Source organism: Melospiza georgiana, chromosome 5 (genome assembly GCF_028018845.1).
Source record: "Melospiza georgiana isolate bMelGeo1 chromosome 5, bMelGeo1.pri, whole genome shotgun sequence".
NCBI classification, from domain to species: Eukaryota; Metazoa; Chordata; class Aves; order Passeriformes; family Passerellidae; genus Melospiza; species Melospiza georgiana.
The window spans coordinates 13771823-13797332 of NC_080434.1; the positions used below are offsets into that span (position 1 = coordinate 13771823).

At 39.5% G+C, this 25510-nt stretch overlaps 1 protein-coding gene across 1 annotated transcript; it reads left to right on the forward strand.

The window, feature by feature from the left end:
* The first annotated feature begins 230 nt into the window (after positions 1 to 230).
* MAP9 (microtubule associated protein 9) lies at positions 231 to 17915 on the forward strand. The gene is made up of 11 exons (XM_058024296.1): positions 231 to 677; positions 1465 to 1582; positions 2826 to 3221; positions 4825 to 5021; positions 5886 to 5941; positions 6424 to 6589; positions 7681 to 7770; positions 8448 to 8609; positions 9058 to 9203; positions 9925 to 10057; positions 16267 to 17915. Exons 1-11 carry the CDS (start codon positions 264 to 266, stop codon positions 16387 to 16389), a joined length of 2001 nt encoding a protein of 666 aa, XP_057880279.1. The 5' UTR covers positions 231 to 263; the 3' UTR covers positions 16390 to 17915.
* Positions 17916 to 25510: the final 7595 nt, after the last annotated feature.

The window sequence follows — 25510 nt, forward strand, 5'->3', positions numbered from 1 at the left end:
GTGACCTCTAGGAAATTAAAATTGGAGTGTCAAGAGGTGTAAGCACCAGGAAATTTACTTCTGTGCCACTGTAACTTCTCCAGACCTAAAATCTGATTTAAACTAACACACAGGGGCTATAAGATCTGTAATCCAGAAAGCACTAAAGTGAGTATGTTTCATACGGAAAGCGCTCACATCCCAAGTAGGAAGGTTTTGTACAATTACCTGACAGCAAGAGTGGGGCTGACGAACGTGTGTCAGCCCTGGTACGAGTGCCATGGATGTATGGATGCGCTCCTTGTGGGAACGGGGTTATTTGCAGGATAGGGACATCGATAATAAATCCCGGCAGAGCACGGGCATCGATAATCCATCCTGGCAGCGCGGCTTTGGCCCGGCTGAGGAAGTGGCGCTGCCGCGACGTGAGGCGATTCCCGACTAAAGAAGGCGATCGCCGGCGCGGCCGTTGCCGGGCGACCGAGCGGGACCGAGCGGGCCCGGCCCGCGGCTCCTTCCCGGGGCTCCCTCCCGGGGCTCTTTCCCAGGGCTCCTTCCCGGGGCTCTCCGCCGGGGATTTTTCCCGAGGTTCTTTGCCAGGGCTCTCGGAGGACACGGCGGCGGCCGCGGGCGCTGCGAAGCGGCAGCGAGACGCGTCCGCCATGGCGAGGGGAGGCACCGCCGACTGCGGGCTGCAGGTGAGCGGCGGCGGCCGCGGCAGGGCAGGGGCAGGAACAGGGGCAGGGGAAAGCCGACGCTGGGGAGCGGGGCCTGCGAGCAGGTTTCTGCCATTGGGAACATGTTAATTCGCTGTTACAGGCAGCACACACACAAAAATCCGCGTTGCTTTGGAAATGGAAGCGGGCAGCAGGCTTCCCGCGGTGAGGACAGCGGGTGATGCGGCCCGTGCCTGGGCAGGGAGCAGCCCCGCTGCCCAGTCTCTGACAGCCGCGCTGTAGGAGCAGCCGGAGGTCCGGAATATCGAGTTACTGGTGCATTTCTTTATGGGTTTACAATCTGTAATTAAGACCAGTGCCCTTCAGAATCATGAGAATGTATTGTGTCCGTTATGTCCTGCAGCAGAGAGTCCAAAATATGTGGAGTTCTTCCATTGGTTTGGACCTGCCGCCTGCTTCAGGCTCCTGTCTTGCGGCACCTGTTCTCATAGATCCTCGTCTTGTGTTCTTCCCGATCAAAACATACAAAAGAGGAGAAGTGTCACATGATGATATATCATAAGTGCCCAAAAATGAAAGAGGGACTTGCAAGATAGATTTCTTATGATGAAGAAATATAAATAAATACATGGAGATTCGGGTCTTTTTTTTGATTCAGCTATGCTAAGGGAATGGAGATAGAATGGATGCACTATGCTTCAGCATAACTATCAATTAAATAGGCTTATCTCACTTTGGCTTACATATGTGTGGGAGGGGAGAATTAGTGCTGAACTTGAACAAGTGAATCCTCCCTTTTTTGTAAAAGTTATTTGCGAAGCCATTTCAGGATGAGCTACAGGAGGCAATTTCTGATCATGCAACAAGCAAGGAAAAAGATGAATATCCAGACGACTTTGAAAGTGATGAAGATGGCGTGTTAAATGGTAAAACAAAATCAAATATTTTTCCTTGTGTTTTTCCTTTCTTAACTCATTACTAGTTCCTAGACAGTCTTTATGTGGTGATTTAATTTAGTGTTCCGAGATTTCATATTTTAACAACTTCCTCCTCTGCGAAGTTACCAGCAGAATTCCCAATGAAATCAGCAGATGCCAGCCTGCTAGGCCACACACAGACTGTACTGGTCCCTACCATTGTGGTCCCCAGTTCTCCTCCACAGTCATCTTGTTTACTTGACACCTGGTTCAGACAGTAGTGCACAGTACTGTAAATGAAAGTGGACATGGACAGAGAAAAAGGCAGTGTTTTTTTCTTACTGGTTTCCCAGCCTGGACAATCAGTGAATAAGGGCTGCAGGACAGAATTCCCTGGCAGACTACGTAAACCAGAAATAAGTTTGATCTGTCTGTTTTTCTTGGAGCAGGATGCATTTGATGTTTGCTAATGTTTATGCTTAGTCTAACAAGATTGGCCAAAAGACTCTTCTTCCTGCTGGTATGGCACTAAATGGTAAGGGAAGTAGGAATATTAAATATGATCATGTATTTTTAAAAGGACTTCCTCTGCAGCCTGTTTTTCATTCTCACCTGAAGCATCTTTTAGCAGTTTGTGGGATGCTTTGATTTCCCGTTGTGGATAAGAATTAGGAAAACATCTCTCCAGCAGTTAATGCATTATCCCACTATCATGACATTCTTTTGTCAACTTGTTCAAGCATTCAAGCTCCAAAATTAGATCAATTAGCAATAACATGCTAGAAGAAGATAAATAAGTTTGGTAAACATGGGAATCTTGGCATTGTAGAAGATACTTCCTTTTGAGTATCTTCTAATTAACTTTAAATGGGGCAGAAGTGAAGAGAAGGGAAGGGAGGATGGGTTCCAATACAAAATGTGCCCAGCTTTGTTGTTGATGGCTTGCTTCCACTTTCTATAGCATTGACACATTTTTTTTCAGAAGGACTTTAAATTGCATGTCAGAAAATAATAAATGAGTGAATATTTTTCTTTGATTGGGTTCATGAAAATAGATGACAGGAAAGGAAGTAGAATAAGTCTATAGTTTGGTGGCTTTGCAGAGATCAGAGGCTCAGAAAGAGAAATGCTCAGAAACTTAAGTCAGGAGGGTGTTACATGAAAAATAGTGTTAAGTTATAGAAGATACAGGTTCAGTGTTGCATTTTTTTCCACTTGTATCAAATACAAGTTGATAATGCGCTCTTTGCAGATACTGGGGAAGAACGTGCTGAAAGTAATTCAGGTTCTACAAGCACTGAGAGATCTCTTGCTGGGAGTCCTCTCTTGAATGATGATGCTTTACAAAAAGTAGTAGATTTGGAAAATGAAGCTCCCGATGACTTGAATTTATCCTTTCATGAAAAGAAACTTCAGCAAATAATGGTTTTAGAAGGTGAGCCCATACAGAATGACAGAAAAGATGGCAAAGAAGGATGTTTGGAAGGTCAAAATGAGGATAACAGAAAAAATAATGAAGAGGTACTGCGTGATAATAGTGAAAGTGATGACTTGCCTATTAACAAACTACATGAAAAAAGAAATCAAGAGGAAAACCAACCAAAAGCAAAGCCTCAGATGCGCAAAAAACGAAATGCTTCAGCACCAGGTAAAAAGAAAATATTTTAATGTTGTTGCTGCTTAACCATTTTACAGTATTTTAAAGTGTTTTGATTTGGGTTATTTTCTATGTTAATGATCATCTTCTAAAGATACATGAAATCGTTAAGCCAGGGGGTAAACTGAACCAGTGTGGGCCAAAAGCAGGAGGCTCCTGTTTGCCTTTTCCTTTCAGAAGATGAAAAACAGCTGTTTAGGTCCCTAAAGTCCAGCTCTGCATTGGTGCATGTGCATGGAAGGCGTGAGGGGGCTGCCGAGATGCCCCCTCATTGTGTGCATGGCACAGAAAGCTGCGTTCACACAGTGTCCACTGACGCAGTTTGGATGTGCACTCAAACACATAAACCCCCCCAAACTTGAATGCTTCAGTATAAGAGTAGCTAATTAATTTTTAATGTGCAATGCAGAACGTGGAATTCTGCCAATCAACTATATGTGTCAAAAGACTATCTTTTATGGAATTCCTAATATGACAGGAATTTGTCCTGCTTGATGTTGAGATAAGTTTATGGCTGGTCATTACCTTTGGTGGAAGATTGGAACTTTGAAATTGGAAGAGCACGATTAAAGGTATCAGCTTCATTTTTCCTTTCCACATGATGGCACCAAAGTGCCATCAAAGGCTTTTGAATGTGCAGACACCTCTTCTTCCTGACTGGTGTGCCAGTGTAGTTTTAGACTGGCAGAAAAGAAGTTGAACTACTCCATTTCTTCATGTGAATTAAAGTAGCGCAGTGACACACTGCAATATTGGTTAAAATTCAGGAAATTCAGAATTCTTGTCACCTTGAATGTACCTTCATCACTTAAATTTAGAATAAATTTCTTCGATTATGGGCATTGATGTTCCTTTCTTCAGGTAATTTGGAGTTAATTTGTCATCCAAAAAATCAATTCTTCTAAAGAATTCCATCAGAAATTTGTAAACTATTTTTAATTTGATTTTACTTGGGCATTTTTTGGTTTTGTCTGATTTGTTTTACAGATTTAGATCTCTGCATTACTGGAAGTTGAAATCTGATGAAAATGGTTTTTCAGTCTTACTAATAATGTGTTTTGTAAACAACGGCTTCACCATTTAGGCATTTATGCAGATTGAGGTGATGTTTTCTTTAAATCCCCACTGTGGAATTTTTCAGTTATTCCTTCATGTGTCCCACACCCCTGAAGAACACTACACAATGAAAGCAGTATTTGTTACCTAGAGAGTTAGCTGGCATACTCCATTAGAAGTCGGCCAGATGTCAGAAGAGCTCTTGCTGTGACTGCATTGACTCTTGCTTTTGGTTTCTGCACTAGAGCCACATAAGGCAGATGGAAAGTTTTCCCATTGTCTTGCTCCTACATTCTCTAACATTCAAGCTTCAGTTGCTGCTCCAGTCTTACATGAAAATACAAGTGAATGCTGCTCTTATTCGTATATAGTTCTCAGAAGGAGGCATACAGAAAATACATTGTACTATATAAAATCTAGTAACAACTTTCATAGATGGATGGCTTTTCTACGACTACATTTTGTACAGAAAAAAACAATACTCAAAAACAATGACGTTCTTTTTAATGTGTCCTCTCAATCTTTTTTCTCCCTTTAGAGAAAGATCAGAAGACTGTCAACACCAGTGACTTGAAACTGGACGACAATGGTATGAAATCCCCTTCTGTTGACAGTTCAGATGGAATGATGAAAATAACAGAAGAGCAAAAAATAGCTGATGCAATGCAGGAGGTGTCAGTGAATGATCAATCTGAGCATGGGGAGGCAAAAAACACATCCAAGAACTCTGTCAAGGTATTGCTCATACGCAGTTTACCATTGTTTGGAACAATGTCCTGGAAGCACAGTGGAGTTTTGTAATGTTGCTGTTGGTATCTTAAGTGTGTAAAGCTGACAATTTAGATCTGGTTTCTAGAGACAAGGCTCTTGTAAATTCTGTATAGCTTAATGAAAGATGTAAGGAATACCTTTTCCACAAATTATTGAAGTCAGATAAAGGTATTGAAATGTGTTTTTCAGCCTTAAGAAAGTACCCTTTTCAAAGTGAAAATGTCAGATGTCTGTTGTGAGGGTAGCTGAATAGCAGTGAGCAATGTGTGTTGGCAGAGGATAGAATCCATGTGTGACCTGAATAATGGATAGGATGCCAAGCACTCTACACTTTCTCCTAAAAAGAAAATATGTAGCTGTATGTAATTATTGAAGCTAAGTAATCAAAAGACTTAAAAGAGTGTTTATAGAATTAACCAGCTGTGTGCTTTTCACTTTTTACTATTTCTAAACTATTGACTGTATTTTTACATAATACAAATGAACATTCCTAGCTGCCATTCCAAAGTGATACAGGCATTCTGAATGGTTGGTTGGTTGGTTGGTTGGTTGGTTGGTTGGTTGGTTGGTTTGGGGACTTTCTTTGGTTTGTTTTTTGGTTTTTTTTCTCTCCTTACTTCCTTACTCTGTACTATACCCTCTCTTTATTAGGGTGTCTTTCTTGCCTGTTTTTGTAACATCATGAGACCACGGAATATCTTGACTTTGAAGAGATTCGTAAGGGCTGAGTCCAATTCTCAGTGCCCTTGTTATCTTTTAAAAACCTGTTTCATCCTGATCTGTCGTTAAAGAGACTCTATAACTTTAATTTTCCTCTGTGTTTCTTAGAAACTAAGTGAAACAAAGGAGAGAGTTGAGAACCCAAAGGCTTCTTTATCTGACAGGTAAGAGGAGAATGCCAAATGTTGTTCTGAGCCATTTAATATACCTGTAAGCACCCCGACAATGCTGCTCTCCTCTCATTTTCTGTCAGCATTATCTTTGCTGCTGACAACCTCTGACCATCTGTGGAAAACAGCTGAGTGCCTGTGACATGTTGTTATGACCCTTGCTCAGGTTTATGTCAGATCAGACTCCCAGATCTTTTGCCAGTGTCCGTGGTGAGTGTGTTACTGGAGTCTTTACAGGCTCTAAGCTATTTCTTAGATGAAAGTGTAAGTAATTTGTAAATTTACAAGAGGTAATTTTTTTCTCCTTTTCCTTTCCCCAGTCCCCAGGCCTCAGTCAAGTGCATACAAAAAAATCACAGTAACTTTTGGTATGCACTGAAATAAAAGGAACACTACTCATACCCAGCTCATAATACAGTATGAGCTACAGTAAAAGGAAAGGTCATTAATGTGTTTGTGTTCTGGTATTTTCCTAGGTTTACAGCTTCTGTGCATTTAAAGAGAAAGGGGAAAGCTGTTCCATCAACTTCCCCTGTTTCATCTCAGTATCTGGGATCATTGAAGATGCTGGAGGATAAATGCATGCAGAACACAAGTCCAGAATTCAACAAAGTAGATAATTTAAGGGCAGCTGTTTATCAGGTAGATTTGAAAAAATGAACAACAAAAAAAATTGTGCACATAAAGGTCCTGATACAGGGCTCAAGACCTCATTTTTTCTTGCAATTAATATTTTTTACTATATTCCTTTTATTGGCTCACAGTATAGTAATCCTTTTATTCTGTTGGCTATGCCTTTTCCTCATATTATGAACAAAAAGCTCAATGAAAGGGACATGATGTTGTTATGTGGTTTATACTTTATTGTTTCAGACTATTTTCAGGCACATATTTTCCTTTATTTCTACTTCATCCTTAACATAAGTAAGTGCCTACTTACAGTTGTTTGGTTATTTCCCTGATACATTCTATTCAAACAGCATTCAGGAGAAGTGATAAAAAATCTTGTACTCTTTCCAGAAGAATAATATATGTAAATTCCTTGTAGAATTTCACAATTATTTTCTGGGTTTAAACAAATTTTTGCTGATCTGTTTGAGAACAACTCTCATTACCAGGCTCTGTTTATATTGGTATGTGGTTTTAATACTTTTTATGGTCCTAAAAGAAATGTTAGACCCTCAAATCCATATTTATATTGGATCCACAGTTTTTGAGAGTAGAATAGTTTTCATTTAGGACACTATTATCTTCGAGCTGCCTGTATATACCAAATATACAGTTAATTCTTGAAAATTTAAGCCTGATTCTGCAGATGGCTCATAACCTTTTATGGCTGCCTGAAGTTTCACTTCTCCCAGCAGGATTTTATTCTCTTTTATTGTGAGTATTTTCAAGAGAGACAACAAATGTAAATAATATTCCTATATACCAAATAATAAGAACCTTTATTACATTCTTCTGTTTAATTTTGATTAGTGCTGACATTTTTGTTGGCATTTCTAGGAAGATGCTTTTTAAAAGATCTTTGAGCTTTTTTAGATTTTTTAGCTGTGATTTTAGAACCTTAAATTTTTTTGATCACAATGTTCATATGATGACATCTTAGTTTTCCACATAGAATGCTTATTTAACTTGGAAAAACTGAGAGTAATTTTGGTGGTCATTATATTGGTGCTGTTCTTTACTTATACCTTAAAAGGACTTAAAAAATATTTTAATGATTCTTTCAGAACTGGTTGGAAAGGAAAAAGCTCCTTCTACTGGAATTAAAGAGAAGTGAAAAAGAAAAAGCTGAAATTCTAAGGAGCAATACTGAAAAGGTTTGTTTACATTGTTGTTTAAAAAGAAGTTGACAAACTATGACTCTTTGAAGTGTTCTTCCTGCCTGAGTGCATCCCTCTGCTGTTGAGAGGTATCTGGTTTTCTCCAAATAGCACAAGGTGATGTGAAATAATAAATGGCATGTCCTGCTTGTAAGGGTTGTGGTAAGCAGTGTCTGTCCAATGCTTCCCTACACATTTACAGAAGGTGTGTTAGAAATGTGCTTCCCAGATTAATTTCTGAGTTAGTTTACAAAGGCCTTGGGATGCTTAACTCTTAAGGTGCCAAGTTTTGTTTTATGCATGAGAACATGCATTCACTCCCTGCCTCGAGAGATGCTTACGTAGAGAGGGCTCTGGCTTGAATAGTATCATGCACATTCTTTGATTTGCCTTTTAACTATTTAATATGTTTCACTTCTAAGCATTTAGCATGCATTTCATATCCTTCTACACATATTTTGTGGGAGCAGTTAGTCTCATTCAAGTAAATTAAAAATGGGCATAGAAGAAACGCCCATATATGCTTAAAATTTAATTGTAATACTTGCAATGTTGTCAGCAAATCAATGTCTGTTTGTTTATTGCTCCATTTAGCAATAAGTTTACAGCTTACTATTTCACTTAAAATTTCATACTGAAATTGATTTAAATCTAGACTTTTATTTCCAATCTAGAAAGAAGCACTTAAAAGAGAAGAATCAATTGCATGTTATGAAGCCTGGAAAAAAAAGAAAGAGAAAGAAGCAAGGAAGTTAAGTGAAAGAAAAAAGCGTGAGGAACTTGAGGAAAAGAAACCAGCAGAACAGAATAAGGAAAAAACAGAAGCAGCACAAGCGGTGATGTGAAATATGTACCTGAGTGTATATTTGAATGTGGTTCAGGAGCTGGTAAAAATGATTTTGATTAATCCAGAATGAGATGAAAATGAACTAGAATCTTAAAATCTAGACATGCTTAGTTTTTGAAGGAAGCTTGTACTAGGCTTTGTTCTGTAAGAAGTGTGTAACATTTACACTTGCAGACAAACAGGTTTCTATATTTGGAGTCTATTAACTGAGCATAAAATAAACTTCATACAAATACATTAGCAATTAACTATTACCTACTGGAAAAATAAGATTCTTTTTAGATATAGTGATACCCACTTCTGAGCAATTCTGCAAGCGAATATTTTAAAATTAGAATGTGTAGAAATTACAAAAAATAATAATGCAGATTAGACTAGTGGAGTATTGACAGAAATGTGAGAGGTAAGATTTTTTATAGATCTGTGGTTGTCTTTAGGCATTCAAAAAATGGAAAGAAAGAAAAGTGGAATATTTAAGAGAGCAAAACAAGAAGGAAAAACAGTCTGAAAGAATGAGGAAGAAGATAGAAGAGGACCTAGTTGCAGAGAAGAGGAGAGTCAGTGTATCGGCAGTTGAAAAATGGTACTTCTCCACTGTGTTTTATATATCATAGCTTCCAAAATCCTTGCTTATAAATGTAATAGGTCTTCTGTGAATGCTTGATGTGCTTGTAATTGGTAGACAATGGATTGCTTGGGATCAGACTCTTAATTCCCAATGGAGACAAAGTCTAACAGTGCAAACCAGCTGTGCAGCTCCCTTCGGTTTATTAATTTAGTTACTTTCCTCCCCAAGAGGATATTAACTAAGCCCAGACAGAGATACTGCAAATGATAAAATTCACTGTGTAGTAGTATTGTGTCTTACATAGTTATTTTCATGCTTCGTTACTAAGCCAGAGGAAGGAAGGTAAATCTTTAAAGTTTCATGGAATACAGTATAGGAATGCAGATGTAGGAAGAAGGAAATGAGATGTATCTGCTGGAGATATTCTTTATTAGTTTTATAAGCCAAGAGTTTTCACAAAAAATGCACAACTTAAGGTTACGTACAGAAGTTCAGAATGGTTTTTTTTTATTATTCTAAAAAAGTACAGGAAAGGTGATGCCATAACAGATAGAGCAGTAGATTCATTTATACCTTGATGACGTATAAAAATGGACATGGAAGATTTTAAATACATATTCTCAATCTTTTATTTAAAGTGTATAATACCTATTTTGACTCAATTTACTTAATTGGTCACAGATGCAGCTTTTGGTCTGTACATTATGACCTTTTGCTCTTCCCTCTCACTACGCAGGAATGAAAAGAAGAAGGAATGTATCAAAAAGAAAAAAGTAGAAAAGTTCCTGGAGAAAAAAAAGCGAGAAATGCAACAGGCAAAGAAGGAAGAAAAAAGTGAAAAGGCTATGGAGGAATATGAAAGATGGCTGGTAGGTTTGGTTGGGTTTGGGGTTTTCTTTGCCTTTTGTCAAAGCCAAAACATTTGGTGTAGTGTGAGCATTTGAGTATTGTAATACTTATGGGGTGTTCTGCTGTTATAAGAGAGGCCAGATGATGGCAACATTACATTGCTTGTCCCCCTTGAATGTGTGAGCAAAATGTTGCTAAAGTACAGTGCACTTGATATCTGGCATACTTGGAAAATACATTCTCCCTACCTACATAGAATTTTCAGTTTTCCTAAGGCTTCATTTTTTGCCATTTCATGTCAGGAGCAACCGTCTCTGAAGGGCCATTTATCCTGAGCACAAAACCTGCAAAGTCAAAAAGCACTGCCAGCTGCAACAGTCAGTGCATGTACATTCAAGGAAGCATTTAAAATGGAGACTTGGAGACCTCACAATTGATAAAAGGACTTGTAATGGAGTTCATGATGATTTCCATTTGCAAGAAAGGGTGGAACTCTGATGCTCCCAGTTATATTTTTCTCACAGCAGCATCCCTGTTGTAAAGCAGTAAATTAATCCAGTGCTCTAGTACCAACAATAAGGCAGGTTATTTTTCCTTGCTGCAGAAAGACAAACTAGAAGTGAGATCAACAATATTCTTAACATGTTGTTTTCTTAAAGATGTGTGACTTGTCAGTTAAAGAAGAACCTGTTTTAATTCCCCACCCTGTGACAGTCTTCCTTCATATTGCCTGTCAAGTTTTTTTTTACTTAGAAAGTGTTTCTTCTGTTCTACCATGTGATTTCTGGCATGCCTTGTACATATGGTCTCTGTTGCCATTTTTAAGAATAAGATCTTGCAACCCAGCTGGATTATGGTCCTTACAGGAATTCTTCTTTAGTGTCAATAGCTTAATTTTTTTTCTTTTTTTTTTTTTTTTAGGAGGGAGAGGCAGATAGATGAAAACTGAGTCAGCTGTACAGGTGTGGGACAGGTTTAGAGAGGACAATCATTCTTTACTTGGCTAACTCAGAAATACACAGTTGCATAAAACAGCAAGAGCCTGCACATTTTCCCCTTTTCTCTGTTTCCAAACTTTTTTAATCTTAGGTTTATATCTTTTAAGATGTTTGACCTGTTGAAATACCTCTCATTTCTGTGATCACTGATAAGGTTGTTTTCTGGTCCCCATTGTCAAGAGATTATCAGCTCACTTTAGCAAATGATTAATGTCTGATCTTAAATGATTTCTTGCTTGAACAACACTCCTGATTGCCAAGGTAGGGAGTGAGCAGTAACTAATCCACTGCCCTGCTATGCTCTGCTCAGTGAGACTATCCTAATCAACTTAGTTGTACCTAAGCAAGAGTGTTACTTCTCATTGTATATTTGACTTCCTTCCTGTCCTGGATTCTGTATGAAGGTAAAAAAAAAAATCTGGTTTTTTTTTGAGAGTGAAGATTGCTGCCTAGCACAGGCTCTCCCATTCAAATTGTGTGTGAACTCCTGAAGTGATCACTTCAATGGGATCATTAATAAAAATTTTAGTAGTTGGAGGAATAACCAGATCTAACTAGATATATATGTGAAATAAGCAAGTATAGGATGGGATAAGTACTGAACTGGTTGGCAGAGGTGCCTCTAAAACAATCCCATTTTCAGTGTCAGTGTGCAAGTGTTGACTGATGTGTCTCGTGCCCAGTCTTCACATTTTTTACTTTCAGAATTTGTGCTGTTCTTTTTGCAACTTACAGATCTTTATTTGAGAAAGCACATTGGGAAATGGCTCTGTCATAATTTTAGGCCAGAATATTGCCTCACTTTGTACAGTTGCAGAAAAAAATACAAGCAGTAGTGAACTGCCTGAGAGAAACACTGTAAAGTTGTCATTGCATTACCAAGGGAACTCAGGTGACATCTGCCTGCAGGTGGATATACATCAGATCTGAGGGTAGAATTTGGAAGCCTTTTGAAAGTATTCTTTCAACTACAATTATTTTTTAAATGGAAATAAAATAGTAGTGATATAGTGGAAAGTCTAATATGTTTTCATTGACATTCATCAGAAAGAAATGTGTACATTCATCCTCAGCTTTCCTGAAGCAGGTGTTGACCATAATGCATGGATAAAACAGACATAAAAATCTCATTGTAGTTCTTCTAAAATAGAAGAAATGTTCTGCTTTTATGTTAATGGCAATGCTGAATTACTTCTGCTTTTAGAGGTCATTGTGTGAATGTTTGATAGCATAAGAGCACAGAGAAGATTACTTTTTAAGCCTGGAAATAAATGCCCTGGAAAAGGCTATTAACACTTGTAAAATACTGGCATAAATAGGATAATCTTGAGATGAGATGCTTTAGAAGCTGGAAATTCAAGCTTCTGATTATTTTGTTTCTTCTGATCATTTGCTTCTTGCTACTCACCAAGAACTCTTCAAGCCAATCTATCTTGATAAATGATCATTTTTTACTTACTGTATAATGCCAGTGTCTGACACTTGTCATTGCTATGCACCTATTCTGAGGAGTGGAATGTGGAGAAGAATCACATAGAAAGTTGATAATGACTGATCACTTTAGTTTCCATTATTTCTGACATACTAATCTTGATACTTGTTTACTGTGGATAGAAGTGAGTATCATCTCTAGATAAGTTAATGTTGTCCATTTTGTGATAAAAATCAACCCACCATGAACTTCTGAGAAGTAAGGCTGCTCTCAAATAGTTCTCAAGGGCCAGCACAGTAATGTTGAAAGCCTTAGAAGAAGTTTGACATTTTACCTTGAATTTGAGCATGTGCAATATCTATTTTTGGCATTCTAAAGCTGTTTAAAAACATCAAGAAAGGATAGGATATACTGGATAAGTCCCAGGATTTGTTGCTTGTCAGGGTTAGAAATAGCTGAAGTGGGTTGTTAATTTCATGTATTCATTAATTTCATATGATCTCTGAAAATTCTTTCTAAATTGCAATTTTCATGGCCTGTCATTGCAATAGGTTGGAAATAAGACTGCTATTGTTACTCCTCTCAAATGTTGTCAGTCTTCTGTAATATCTAAAATTCAATTTCTATGTGGCAGTCATAATGCTAAAGAATGTGCTCTTCCCAGAATTTCATAAGTGAAAAATATATTCATCTTACTAGGATATTGAGTAGGAAACTTCCACAGAAATCAAGCCACACAGTTGACTTGATCTAGTGCAAGACAAGCTACAGTTTATTGATTTAACCTTTCACTGTTTCTGTTACTCTATTTCAATAAGTGCAAATGAAATCTTGTTTATTATTCTATGGAATATTTATATCAGTTATGTCTTGTGAGAATTTGCAGTTTGCGACAAGAGTTACAAGAACATAAAACTTTGTGTGTGTTGAAGACAGGGAGGAGGCAAGTAGATCTTCACTTTGAATTTAATCTTTTAAAAACAGTTAAATTAGCTTAAGACTCTTTCCTTGCCACTCGGATTCATTAATGCAAACTGGATCTCAAACCCAAACACTCAAAACTGAAGCACAGTTAAAAAATCCGGAGCAACTTTTGTTCCTTTCCTGGGTGGGTTTATGCTTTATTTTTGGTTGTGGTTTTTCATACTTGAGTCTGTTGTGTAACATCTAGTCAGTAGAGAGTGCTTGATAAACATAAAGTATGCACATTTCTTTGTAGCATGCAGTTTCTCTAATGCATGCAATACTGCTACAATAAGTGTTACTTTTAATGTTTTAAGGAGTTTGCACTTACCTGTCCTGATGGTATACATATCTTTGTACAATATAATTCTATGATTATAGATCCATGAGCATGTATCGTATATGTATTCCTTTAGTGCATGTTCTTCCCTAGCTCATCTGTACTGCTTCACATATCTTTTTTTGAAAAATATCACTTGTAATGAAGACTACTTTTCTCTTAGGGTACCAAACAGTTCCCTTGAACAATTTTAGGATATCTTGACTTTTTTCTGAAGACCCAAAGCCATTAGTTGTGTTCATCTGACAAAATCTCTGTGTGTTAGCATTCAAAACCACATAATCACGGGGCGATTATATGCGGTGCTTTTTATTAAGAGCTCTGGGAATCGGGGTATATTCAACCCAAATCTGACTCCGACCATACATCCGAAATGATCATGTTTTATACTCTATTGTTACATAACTTTCATGTTAATTATTAAACTTATATTGTTCTATTGTATACATAAATTTAGCCCCTCTGAATTTCCAACATAGTTTCTCACTATTCTTCTTATGGTTATATAATAATTACATTTAATTACTAAACAATCATCACATCTAACAATTATATAATTTATCATACTGCTTACGCAGGTGCAGTTGATCTGGGAAAACACAAAGCCTAACATTTTAGATTCTATCTTTAACTTTTTCCAGGGTTCCACTATCATGTGGAGGGAGAGAGAAGGCAAAAATGAGGGATGAGAAGAGTCAGAATGTCACAATACCGCAAGCCTAGTTTGTCTCAATTGCTCCATGTTATCAGAAAAATATAGTTTTTACAGAGAGATAATATTTTTATTAGACTGTGATAAACTTTTGTATTGCTTATTTTAGCAAAGGGCATTCCTTTTCTGTGCAAACTTTGCCTTGCTTTTAATCAGCCTTACTAGTAACGAAATGAAATTATTGCATGTTTGTTTAGCCAGACCAGATGTTCCTGACTGAATTGGATCTTCAGGTTTATGTTTACAAAGAGCTGAAGGGCACAGATTAAAATCATATTGATAGGGTTGATATTTCTGTGTGTTGCTTTGCATTCTACAATTTTTGGACACATATGTGTAAAACAGGAGAAAACTTCACTCAGGCACTCTTTCTCACAGTAATGCTTCCACACCCCTTTTTCAGTCTACTCCCTCAGCCACAGTTACCTCACTATTGCCCTGCTCACATATGAGTAACAGACAAACACTGCCAGCATTTTGGGAATTTGTGGATATATGGCATCCATCAGAGAAGAGGATCATAGGTTATATGAGAGTACCAGTTATCTTACAGCTGTCCTCAAAGAGCAGCACTTCCACTGCAGTGCAGTTCATACATGTGAAAATACAAAACTTCTATGGATGCTTAAAAATGCTGGCTTATGGTCTGCAAACAATGAAAGAACCAGGGCTGGATTTGGCACAGCTGATGATGGTTTTAAGTGGGCATATCCACATTGCATCTTTACTACCAGGGATGTGTTTGCCAGTTGTTGGACTTGGGAGTGAATGTGCTGTTCATGTGTGAGAAAGGCAGCTGCTCAAGGACCTCTTATCCACCCACCACAGGAGGCACTGTAAATTGTGCTGTGGTCTATATGGCCAACCTTAGTTCCACCAAGAAAGAAACTACTTTTAAGTCAGTAAGAAATCTGCACCCATATGCACCACAAACCTGCAAGGAAAACTTGCACCCATAGAGAGCTTGCCAGTGTACTAAACTGCTAATGCTGATGCACCTTTAGATGCTGGTTCTCTTGAGGGAGAAATGGCAGTCATCTTTGCAAAGAAGAATGCTTATGAAGAATAGAACTGATTAGAAATTCAAAAATGATTATTAATAATTGCAACTTAATTTTTGAATGACAAGTCTCTTGAAAATCATTACTTAATGAGACACAAAAAGAGTGTAGCAAGTATCTTGTAATCCTCATCATCCTAATTGCCCCATTGCTGTTTGAAACAACAGAAAATAGAATTGGAACCTTGCAGTGCTTATAACATGAATTAAATAGGTCTTTGTTTAAAATTAAATTGTTTAATTATCAGTTTGTTCTAATACATGGCAAGTGTGATTTAATAAGTACAGAAAGTTACAATGATGCATCAGTGTTCTCATTATATGAGAACAACATATTTTGCATTGTGATTTAGGTATCCTCCTAAAGACAAGAAGTAATTAATATGAGACTAATTACATACAAGACCAATACCTAGTCCAGTAGGCTTTCTGTTGGGCTTTTTGTTTAGACAGTGCACAAACCCAGCCCATCCTTGAGACAGACGCCCTAATTGTAAGTGACATTCAGTGTGAGTCTCTTTTGTTGGTTGCATTGTGCAAAGTCCGTGACTGAACCTGCAAAAGGGATGTGCTGAGCTCCAAAAGGCAAATTTCCATTGCATGTGTTCATGTTACACAAGAAGGGCATAACAATAATGTAACTTTTCTGTTTGTATAATTGTTGTTGAGGGGCAGTGGGTTGGTTTTGGTTTGGGCTTTTTTTCACACATCTTTTTATTCTCAGGAAAACAAAATGAGGAGAGAACAGCTTGAGAAGAGCCAAAAGAAGTTTCAGGCTGTCCATGGGAATGAAATGAGTCCTCCCTGGAGACCACCTGGCAAAGTCACATATTCTAGTAATTACTAAGGAGTTTATTGCCTTCCCAAAGAACAGAGAGTTTACAAAGTTCTGTCAATAGCCGGTAGCTCTTTTGTTATCAGCTGATTTTCACTGAATCTATTATAGGTGTTAAATTATTTCTTTTGAGTTTAATTGATATCTGCAGTTTAAATAAACCTGTTACTCATTTGCATTGCTTTAGAAAATGTAATAATTTTTCTAATTCCACATTTAAATTACTTTTGCTAAATGCCATGGTATGTCATACCTTTTTGGTGAAAATTTTTATCTAGCATACATAAAGCTGGACTCAGGCATTTTTTTTTCTCCCAATAAGTAGCAGAATGGTTATTTTTAAGTTACTAGACCACACTCCTAAGGAGGTAATTCTTGAAGAAATGATATGAGGAGGCTGTGGAGTAATGATGATGATAAGTAGATATTGTCTCTCTTGTGGTGGTATATGACAAAACTCTAGGAGTATGGAAGCAGAATGCCATTTTCATACAGTAGTATATAAGATACAGAGAAAATATATATTGCAGATAGGTGAATACAGGGCTTTCATAAGCTCCAGGTCTGGCTCTGGCTGTTCCCTCATGGCAGGCCAGGCATTTTTTCCAGCAGTAGTGGGGAAAAGAGAAAGAAGCTACTGCCCGCAGAAACTTTCAAGTAGCTGAGAAGATGCCCAGCCAGAGCAGCTTCAGTGGCCCATGTAAGAGGCAGAGTAAACTTACAGACTGCAGCAGGAGAGATGAGAACTTCAGCCCTGGCAGATTGCAAGAGAATTGCCAATTCAAAAGTGGCACACCTGGATTTTTTGAGAAAATACTAAATTACTTCAGGCCTTCAGAGTGGGGTGGTGATGTCCATCATTGATGCTCTGGCCTTTTAGCACTTGGAGTCTTGAATTTGAATTTAGTCTGTTAAGAAACTCCAACTGTAGTATAATGGGAGGGTGAAATTTGTAGCAGGCACCAGAGTTTATTGTGCAACAGACCTGAAGAGTCTGAGACAAGGCAGCCTGTGAGAAAGGGATAATCTGGATCTTTATTTTTGCAGTGTCCACCTAGAGGAAACAAGGAAGGTCCCTATGCTGACTTGAGGGATGGAAATGAAAAGTGTGGTAGTGTTAGTGGCAGAGATAAAGAGAGTTTGTCAGGTGCGTGTTCCTGAGCTGAATGCTGCATCCTCACTGACTTTAAGCCTTTCTATAACTGGATAAAAGGTTTTGACAGAAGACAGAAGTGAGAATATGTGGGTGACATCTTTCAGAGGAATGAGGAGAAGCTCACAAATTGACAACTTCTCAATTAGGAAAAGATGCTGAAGTCTGTAGACAAGGGACACCAACTAGTTGATATGTTTAACTGTTATAATAAAATTTGGGGAGCTTCATTTAATGTTATATTGTAAAAATTTGTGCATGTGACAGCATAACACAAATGTGATAGGAGAATTAGAGCTGAGAAATATATAAATATATAAATATGTACATTAATGTATAAGAATATACATATATCTGTATAGATCCTATCTATATGTTTATTGATGACAGAAAATATTTTGTATTAATAAAGTATATTTTAGTACAATGAGCCTCAATATTTTAATTGGATTTTGGAATACAAATCTTTATTTAAAGCTTTAATATATAGAAATTAACTAGGCAGTGACTCTAAGCACAAGGTATCATTGTTAACGTGACGAGTAGATAGGGAACTGTATCCCACTGAAGGCAAGCTTCTACAGCATTCCAGCTGTCTCCTCCAGCTCCCTGACACTTGCTGACACACCAATGCAAACATTCATTTCAGGAACATGGTTTCTAAACAGTAACTTAGAAGATGGTTCGTATCTCTAATTTTTTTCCAAAGTATTTAATTTAGGCATTAAGTTGCTCCTTTGGTGCTAAAGGCACAGGCTGATGATAAATGATTTTCTGTTTCAAGTCTCATTCTGGGTAAGAAAAATTGCATGCTGTTTTCCATTGTATCTTTTTTTCTTTTATGTTCACAAAATGGGAGTTCATCTTACGTGGTCTGCATATCATGGACTGCTGATTTTCACTTGGTTAATTGTGTGTTTAACTGAGTTACTTGACTCAGACTAACAGAGATAAACTTTTCTTGGATGTGAACACCGATGGCAGCCTTGGCTGCACATCAAAACCTGGACTTGCTCCACTGTGTCTATATCTTTCTTGCACTGGGGAGCCCAAAACTGAACATGATGCTCCAGATGCTGTCTCACTCCCAGCTGCAGTGTCACACATGCCAAACAGAGGGGAACAATCCCTTCCATCCACCTGCTGAGCACACTCATACTAATACAGCCCACAGTGTCCTTGGCATTCCCTGCTGTGAGAGCCCATGCCTGGCTTATGCTCTGCTGCTTTTGCTCTGGCACCCCTGGGTATTTTCCTGCAAAGTTGCTTTTTGACTACTGGAGCTCAGGCTGTACTGTTGAAATGAGGTAACTTCACCCCAGATGCAGGACTTAGTTTGTCTTTGTTGACCTTAAAGTTTCCCACCATCCCCTTCTCCCACTTCCTGGCAAACCCCCTGCTTGGCTCCATGGATTTAACTGTGTCCAAGCAACTGAAGTGCTCCCTGTTCTTTTTCTTCAGTGCTTCAGTGTCTGAGGCTAGACCTCGTCCATTAAAAAAAAAAAAAAAAAAAGGCAAAAAAGAACCTGAAGCATCTCAACTTTTTCCATGTCCTGTGTCACTAAGTCACCTGGCCCCTGAGGAGCAGGATCCCATTTTTCTTTCTGCCCATGTACTTCCAGAAGCACCTTTGAGTCCCATATGAGCTTTAACTCTTGCTGAGCTTTGTCTTTAGTAAATGCTTCCATGTTTTAGTCAGTGTAGAGTAATGTCTCTGTTTTGGTCCATGGTGCAAATACTCTCCACCATCTCTGTGCTTGCCTACTCTGAACTCCAGCAGGAGAGCCTGTGCCTGCCTGCTGGCTGCCTGCCCCACTTGTCTGACTACACACATGGCAGAATGGACTTGTTATTTGATGGGGATGTCAATGAAGCTCAACTAGCATCCCTGGGTCCCTTTGCTTCCCAGGGCAGCCTCCTGTGAGATCCTGCCAAACAGATCCCTAAATAAGCCATCATCTTCCCTCCTCAAGCCAAGGCTGTGGTTCTGTTTCCTTTACTGCTTCTTACCTGATTAGAAGTTTCACAGTCTCAGGCTTAGGGCAGTCAGGAGATCATCAGCTTTCCCAACCCAGACTAGTTCATCCCTGTAACCATCCATTAGCTAAGGTCAAGTTCCAGGCTCCTCTTAGAGCATCAGCACTTCCACCTTCAGATCTCTACTGACCTGTTGGCTTTTAAAGAGCAATTTCTGAGATTTTAATAGCTTTTATTAGTTAGATTTTCCCCTAATGGGTAATAAAGTAATTGCAAAATTCTTACCTGATTATTTCAACCTGGGGCATGGGGAAGTCTGCTCTTATTAGCACATTGCATTCAGGCAGTTGAGCTGTTTTCGACATAGAACATTAATTTAGCACCTACACTCAGGAAAAGTTCTAAGAAAAGTCTTTAGTACTGCAAGGTATGTTTCTCTTTTACTACTGTTTCCTAAATTTATGAATTCTCTTTCTCTGGGATGCTTTTATTTCTGGATAGCTTCAGACTAGAACAATTGAAAGTTTTGTCATATTATTTTTCGTTTAAGGAAGCAGCAAGAACTCCCATTTTATGTTAATAATTTTTCATGAATAGGAATACATAATTAGTATATATTCATGTTCATTGATTATAAAATGGCTTGGCTGGTCCTTGATGACAGTAAATGATAGAAGGATAACATCAGTAACTTTCAGCTTTTAACTGTTGTAATGCCCAGGTGGAGCATCATATTAAAAATACCCTGGTTAACTTTTATTTTCCTTTGTGCCTTTCAACATGCTGTAATACATTGAGCACCCATTCCCATATGCTGATTTCTAACCAAACCATTGCCATATGCTGATTTCTAACCAAACCATGTTTTCCATGAGGGAAAAAACCAGGAAAAATAATATAGACAAAGGGGGAATATTTTAGCTGTCCTCTATCTATTTCCTCTATTTCTTGAAGAACCATCTAGAGAATCATTGCAAATAAATGATGCTTTGGGAAAAAACTTTCTTAGCTACCCTGAATTCCCCTATGCTTCTTAGCACTTCTAATACTGAAGTATAATGAGGATCTGCAGAGGTGATTTAGCACTGAGCCTAACTGCTGGACTACGTTCTTTGTTGAAATGGGAGCCAGAAAGATTTTTTGCAAAAGATCAGCAAGCCAAATGAATAGCAGTGAGAAAATAAAGGCAAACAGTACTGTCATTATTCAATTTATCATTTGTAGAAGCATTAGTGGTTATGAACGTGATGCTGGATACTGCAAAAGCAAAATATAAAGATGACTTGCCACAGAAGGCTCCCCATCCCAGAAAATATGCAAAGAGATTTAGTCAAAAGCACAAGGAGAGTGAGGAAGGCAGCATCCCTTCCTGCACAGCAGCTGTTGTACAACTCTCACAGCTCCTGGCACTTTGGTTTCACAGTCCACCAGCTACTGTCCTTGCTTGCTATCTTGCCTTCAGCAGGAAAGCCAATGTGCTGATTTTCCCTTGACTCTTCTGCTGACTATGTGGTTAAGCAGCCTCTCTCTGGCTACCTTTCTTCTCATGTACCAAGTTTCCTTTCTTTCCTGCTTAAGAGTTCAAATAATTCTGTCCATTCTTGCTGTTATACAGCATCTCCAAAAGAGATCAATCTGCTCAAAGGATGAATCTGCCGTCAGTATTGCTGTACAATTTAAAGAATTATTATAGCATTAAACCCTAACATCAGCTTGATTCTTATTTTCCCTTAAACAGATGGTAGTGCATCGAGCTGTTAAATTTCACTGCAACAAAATTGACATTCTGTCTAAAGTTTCTATTCCTCACGTGAATCAATAAAATGTAGGAATGCTGCACTGGAGGAAAATTCTTTGCAAATGGCTATGCATTTGAAACCTATCCAAAGCAAGGGCTCTTGATAATGACCCCCAATTTTCAAGGGTTTGGATCATGAAGTATCACTAGAAAGAGAGGTTATGTGCAAATAATTCAGGACAATTACAAGAGGAAACAAACAAGATTAATTAACAGCAAGTGCACATTAAGTGTTTCACAAAGACTTTCTGCTGATTTGCAGCTTAAATATCCTTTACACTTTCCTCTTTGTGATTCACTTTCACAATTTCTCACACAGATATTTTTTAATTAATCCTGTGCAGCATTTAGAACACTCATAAGAGAAAGAGTGGAGAGAATTATATAAAATTCTTGCTGCCAGTCAGAGGTACATGTAGAAGTACAATTATGAAATGGGAATGGATGCAAAACATAAGTTGCTTAATAAAATTGAACTAGCAAGACTGTACCGCTCAAAAGTACTGCCACGAAGGAAGGAAGTGCAGTCTGCTAGCCTGCAGTCCAGTCTCAGAGCCCCTGCACTGGATGCCACTGGGCCTGGTTCCCAGCTGCCCCTTTCTGCACATCTTTGCCATCAGGTTTGTGCCAAAAACCCATCAGGTTTGTGGGGCCCCGCCACAGGGCTGCAATGACATCCCAGGCTCTTGCACTATCTCACCACTGATGGCTAAAACAGAGCAAGGACAAGACTGGCTAGTGGGGTTTTGTACAGATTTCAGTCTTTCAGAGAGGCTGAATGTCCCTGTTCTGACCTGACAATGTTTGGGAAGATGCCCTGAACAAGCTTCTGCCCACACATGCCAGAGCAGGATTTACTATGAGTAGAATGTATTATAGTCATAGCTGGCAAGGCTTTGTTTTCATCAGTTTAAATATATAATTCCTTTAAAAAATTAATAAGCTGTTGCCACAATAAAATACTCAATGGGCAATAAGTGAGTCTTACTCATCTTTAGCAAATTTGGCAGCTAAGGATAAGCACACACATATTTGTGGCTTTTCTATGAGGCCTAGATTGCACTGGAATAGAGAGAAGAATATTTAAGGGGAAAAGCAAGGGTTGCTGTTTTAACCTCACATAAAATCTTAGTAGCTGAAGGACAGATCTATTTTGCCACATGAATACTGAATTCTAGCTCTGTACAACAAAGTAAGATTTTCAGGGGCTAAGCATCTGAACTTCCCAGAGATTTTGCTTGTGTTCAGGTCCAGCCATACCTGGAATAAATTAGAGCACACAGCTGGTGTGGCAGGGTAATCATTAAAGAGACGCTCCCAATGTCCCATGAGAAGAGGTAAGACTTGTGCTAGACAAATGTGGCTTGTCAACCCCGAGTCACAACCAAATCAGGGGTCAGAGCACACACTTCCTTAACTCCCAGATCTGTATTGTTCCCTGGAGATGTTGCTGCTTTTCCTACAAAGTTTTAGCTGAGCAAAGGTCCTCGTAAAGGCTTCAGCTTCTGCCACATTAAACTTCTTCTCCATCCATCACACATACTCTTTGGTTGTTGAGGAGAATTGAGACTTATATTTTAGATAATTATAGTGCAATACATTGAAGAGCTACATGTAGTCATTGAACAAAGCTCAGCAACCATCCCAATGTGCCTTGAAAGATGCCCCAAGCCCCAAATTCTAGTAGTGTTGCCAGTAGCCTCTATCACCCATGTTTAGGAGAAAATTCAGTGCCTGAACATTAGCACTCAGTGTGTTGCAGATCCACCAGGCAAGCTGAAGGTGACACAGTGTCATGCTCTACTACAGCTCACAACACCAGCTCATGGGAGTTTTCATGGAAAAGATGTGTGGAGACAAACCTCAAGCATTTCAAGTACAGAAATCCCAAAAGTGTGAATTCCAATGGACTGTTGCTAGTGTGACTGGCTAGACAGACCCACACTGAGATTTGAGGGAAAAGCTGAGAAATAGAAAGTACCTGGACATGAGTAGAGGAGACTGTTGAAGCACCATGAATACATTCATTCTGTGTTGAAGTATGTATTAAAGTGGTTGAGGGGAAGAGGCAACAAGCTGTAGCCATGAAGTCATAGCCTGAAGCTCCCCCCCACCTACTCACATGAGAGCACACAGCCTTTTACAGACAGTGCTTCATGAAGCCAGCAAGTACAATCCCTTACCACAGTTGTAGGATGGACACCAGGGTGCCTCCTGTGATCAGCGCCTGACCTGCCCCTAACGCTGCATGTGGGCAAAAGCTTTAGCAAAAAACATTACATCTTCACCTTTTCTGTAGCCTTTAAGCTCCAGGTGGAGTAGGAACTTTTGTCTGCTGCTTTTGGAGTTCAGGCTGCTGGATGCCCTGCCGCAGCTGTGCCACCTGCTGTGTTCCTGCCTGGCCCTGCTCCTACATCTCCCCACTGCCACTCTCCATAGCCCTTTTGTCTCTCCCACAGCCTAGCAGCCACCTAAGATCACAGCATGGACTCACAAGCTGCACACCTGCTGGGGAGCCTTAAAAGCATTCATTACACATTTATAACTCTGCCCTGCTGCAGCTGCTGGTGTGGCTGTACCTCTGGGATGGATGGGGATAGAGCAAACAATACTGCAGCAGGGAGAGGTGGCACGGGGCTTCGTGGAGCCTGCTGCCAACAGAGAGGCTTTTGCTGATAAGCATTACTTCTGCTCAGTTACTTTTTTTTATGACTCTCATCAGACATGTTCGAGTATTTCTTGTGGCACTGACCCCAGCAAACCAGGCTTTTTGTCTGACTCCAAACTTTTTGAATGCAATTGATAAACAGAAGCCCCAACAAACAGCACTACATGTTATTTCACTTCTGCTGTGGTATTCAGGCCTTCAGTCCCTCCTGGGAGGCAAGCCTCTTGTAAATATGATTATGATAAATATTTCAGCTGTATGGCATGCAGTCCATTACACAGAACCTTACGTGACCAGGGAGCAGGGCTGCCAGGGCAGATAGGGCCAGCAGCTGTCCCAGGTGGCGGCTCAGACAGGGCTGAGTGCTGCTGCCGGCTGCTGCTCACACAGTGAGCAACAAAGCACTTTGGGCAGCTCAGCAAACCCAAATCCCATGTTCAATTATGGGTAGAGAATGTCTGTTTTGACTGAAACTCTCAAAATAGCTTAGTTTACTTTTCTAAGTGAGAAAGCTTTGGAAATGTGTTATTTTTGTTGCCTTACAACCTGGGATAAATGCTGCTCTCCTCCATTTACTGCCCTTGGGAAGCTGATTTTCAGCTGAGATTCACTTTGCCAGCTAATGAAGGAGGCTGCATTAAATGGCAGTAGCAACAACAGGACACAGATGATGCATTACCACACCCCTGGAGAGCAGCCAGGAGGGATCCCACTCAGCCTCATCTGCACCCAGCGAGCAGAGAGTCCCTCTTTGCCCTGAGGGTCTTCTTTTACCAGCCTGATCCCACAGGGACACCCTGCTCACTTATGTTCAGCTCTCTTCTTGACAGCAGTAACACACAGAGAAGTTGGCATGAATGTTTTACCAAAGGAGCTTTGGCATGGGTAGACCTTGGAAATCTGATGTCCCTTGAGCACAAGAGCACACATGTATTTGTCACTGAGTTTGTGTAGGGCATCAGGAACTCCTTATTTTTCTTCATTCCCGCTTTATATTGATTTGTTGAAAATATAGGTGTTGCTGTAGTCTTACAGCAAAGAAATTTGCTGAAAACAGTAGGGAAACTAGAGACAGATCTTTTGTTACTGCACTGAAAATATTCTAGACATGTGTCCAAAATGCTGACTCCTACACCTAACTGGCTTGTGGTGTAGTAGTTGTACTATAACTCATCTCTTGTATTCATGTGCCCTGTGTCCTTGCTAAAATGCTAGCGAGCACCAAGCTGGCTGAAAGTGCTTATCTGAGAGGGAGGGAGGGGTTGTCAGGCAGGCCCATGTGTGATTTACAGCAGCAGCACTTGGGAGGTCTGGAGCTGCCTTCAGGGTGCTGCTGACAGGGCCTGGTGAAGCAGTGGGCACGCTGATGCTCAGCATCACCCCGTGAATCCCTCACACCAAGCCCCCCGTGCTCTGCCTCTCCCGTGGGACCCTCACAGCCTGGCAGCAGCACAGGTAGGGGAGCTCACCCAGATGTGCCTTATGGGGCCATGGCCCTCAAATTTGGCTGGAGGACTCACATATGTAAAGGAGGAGC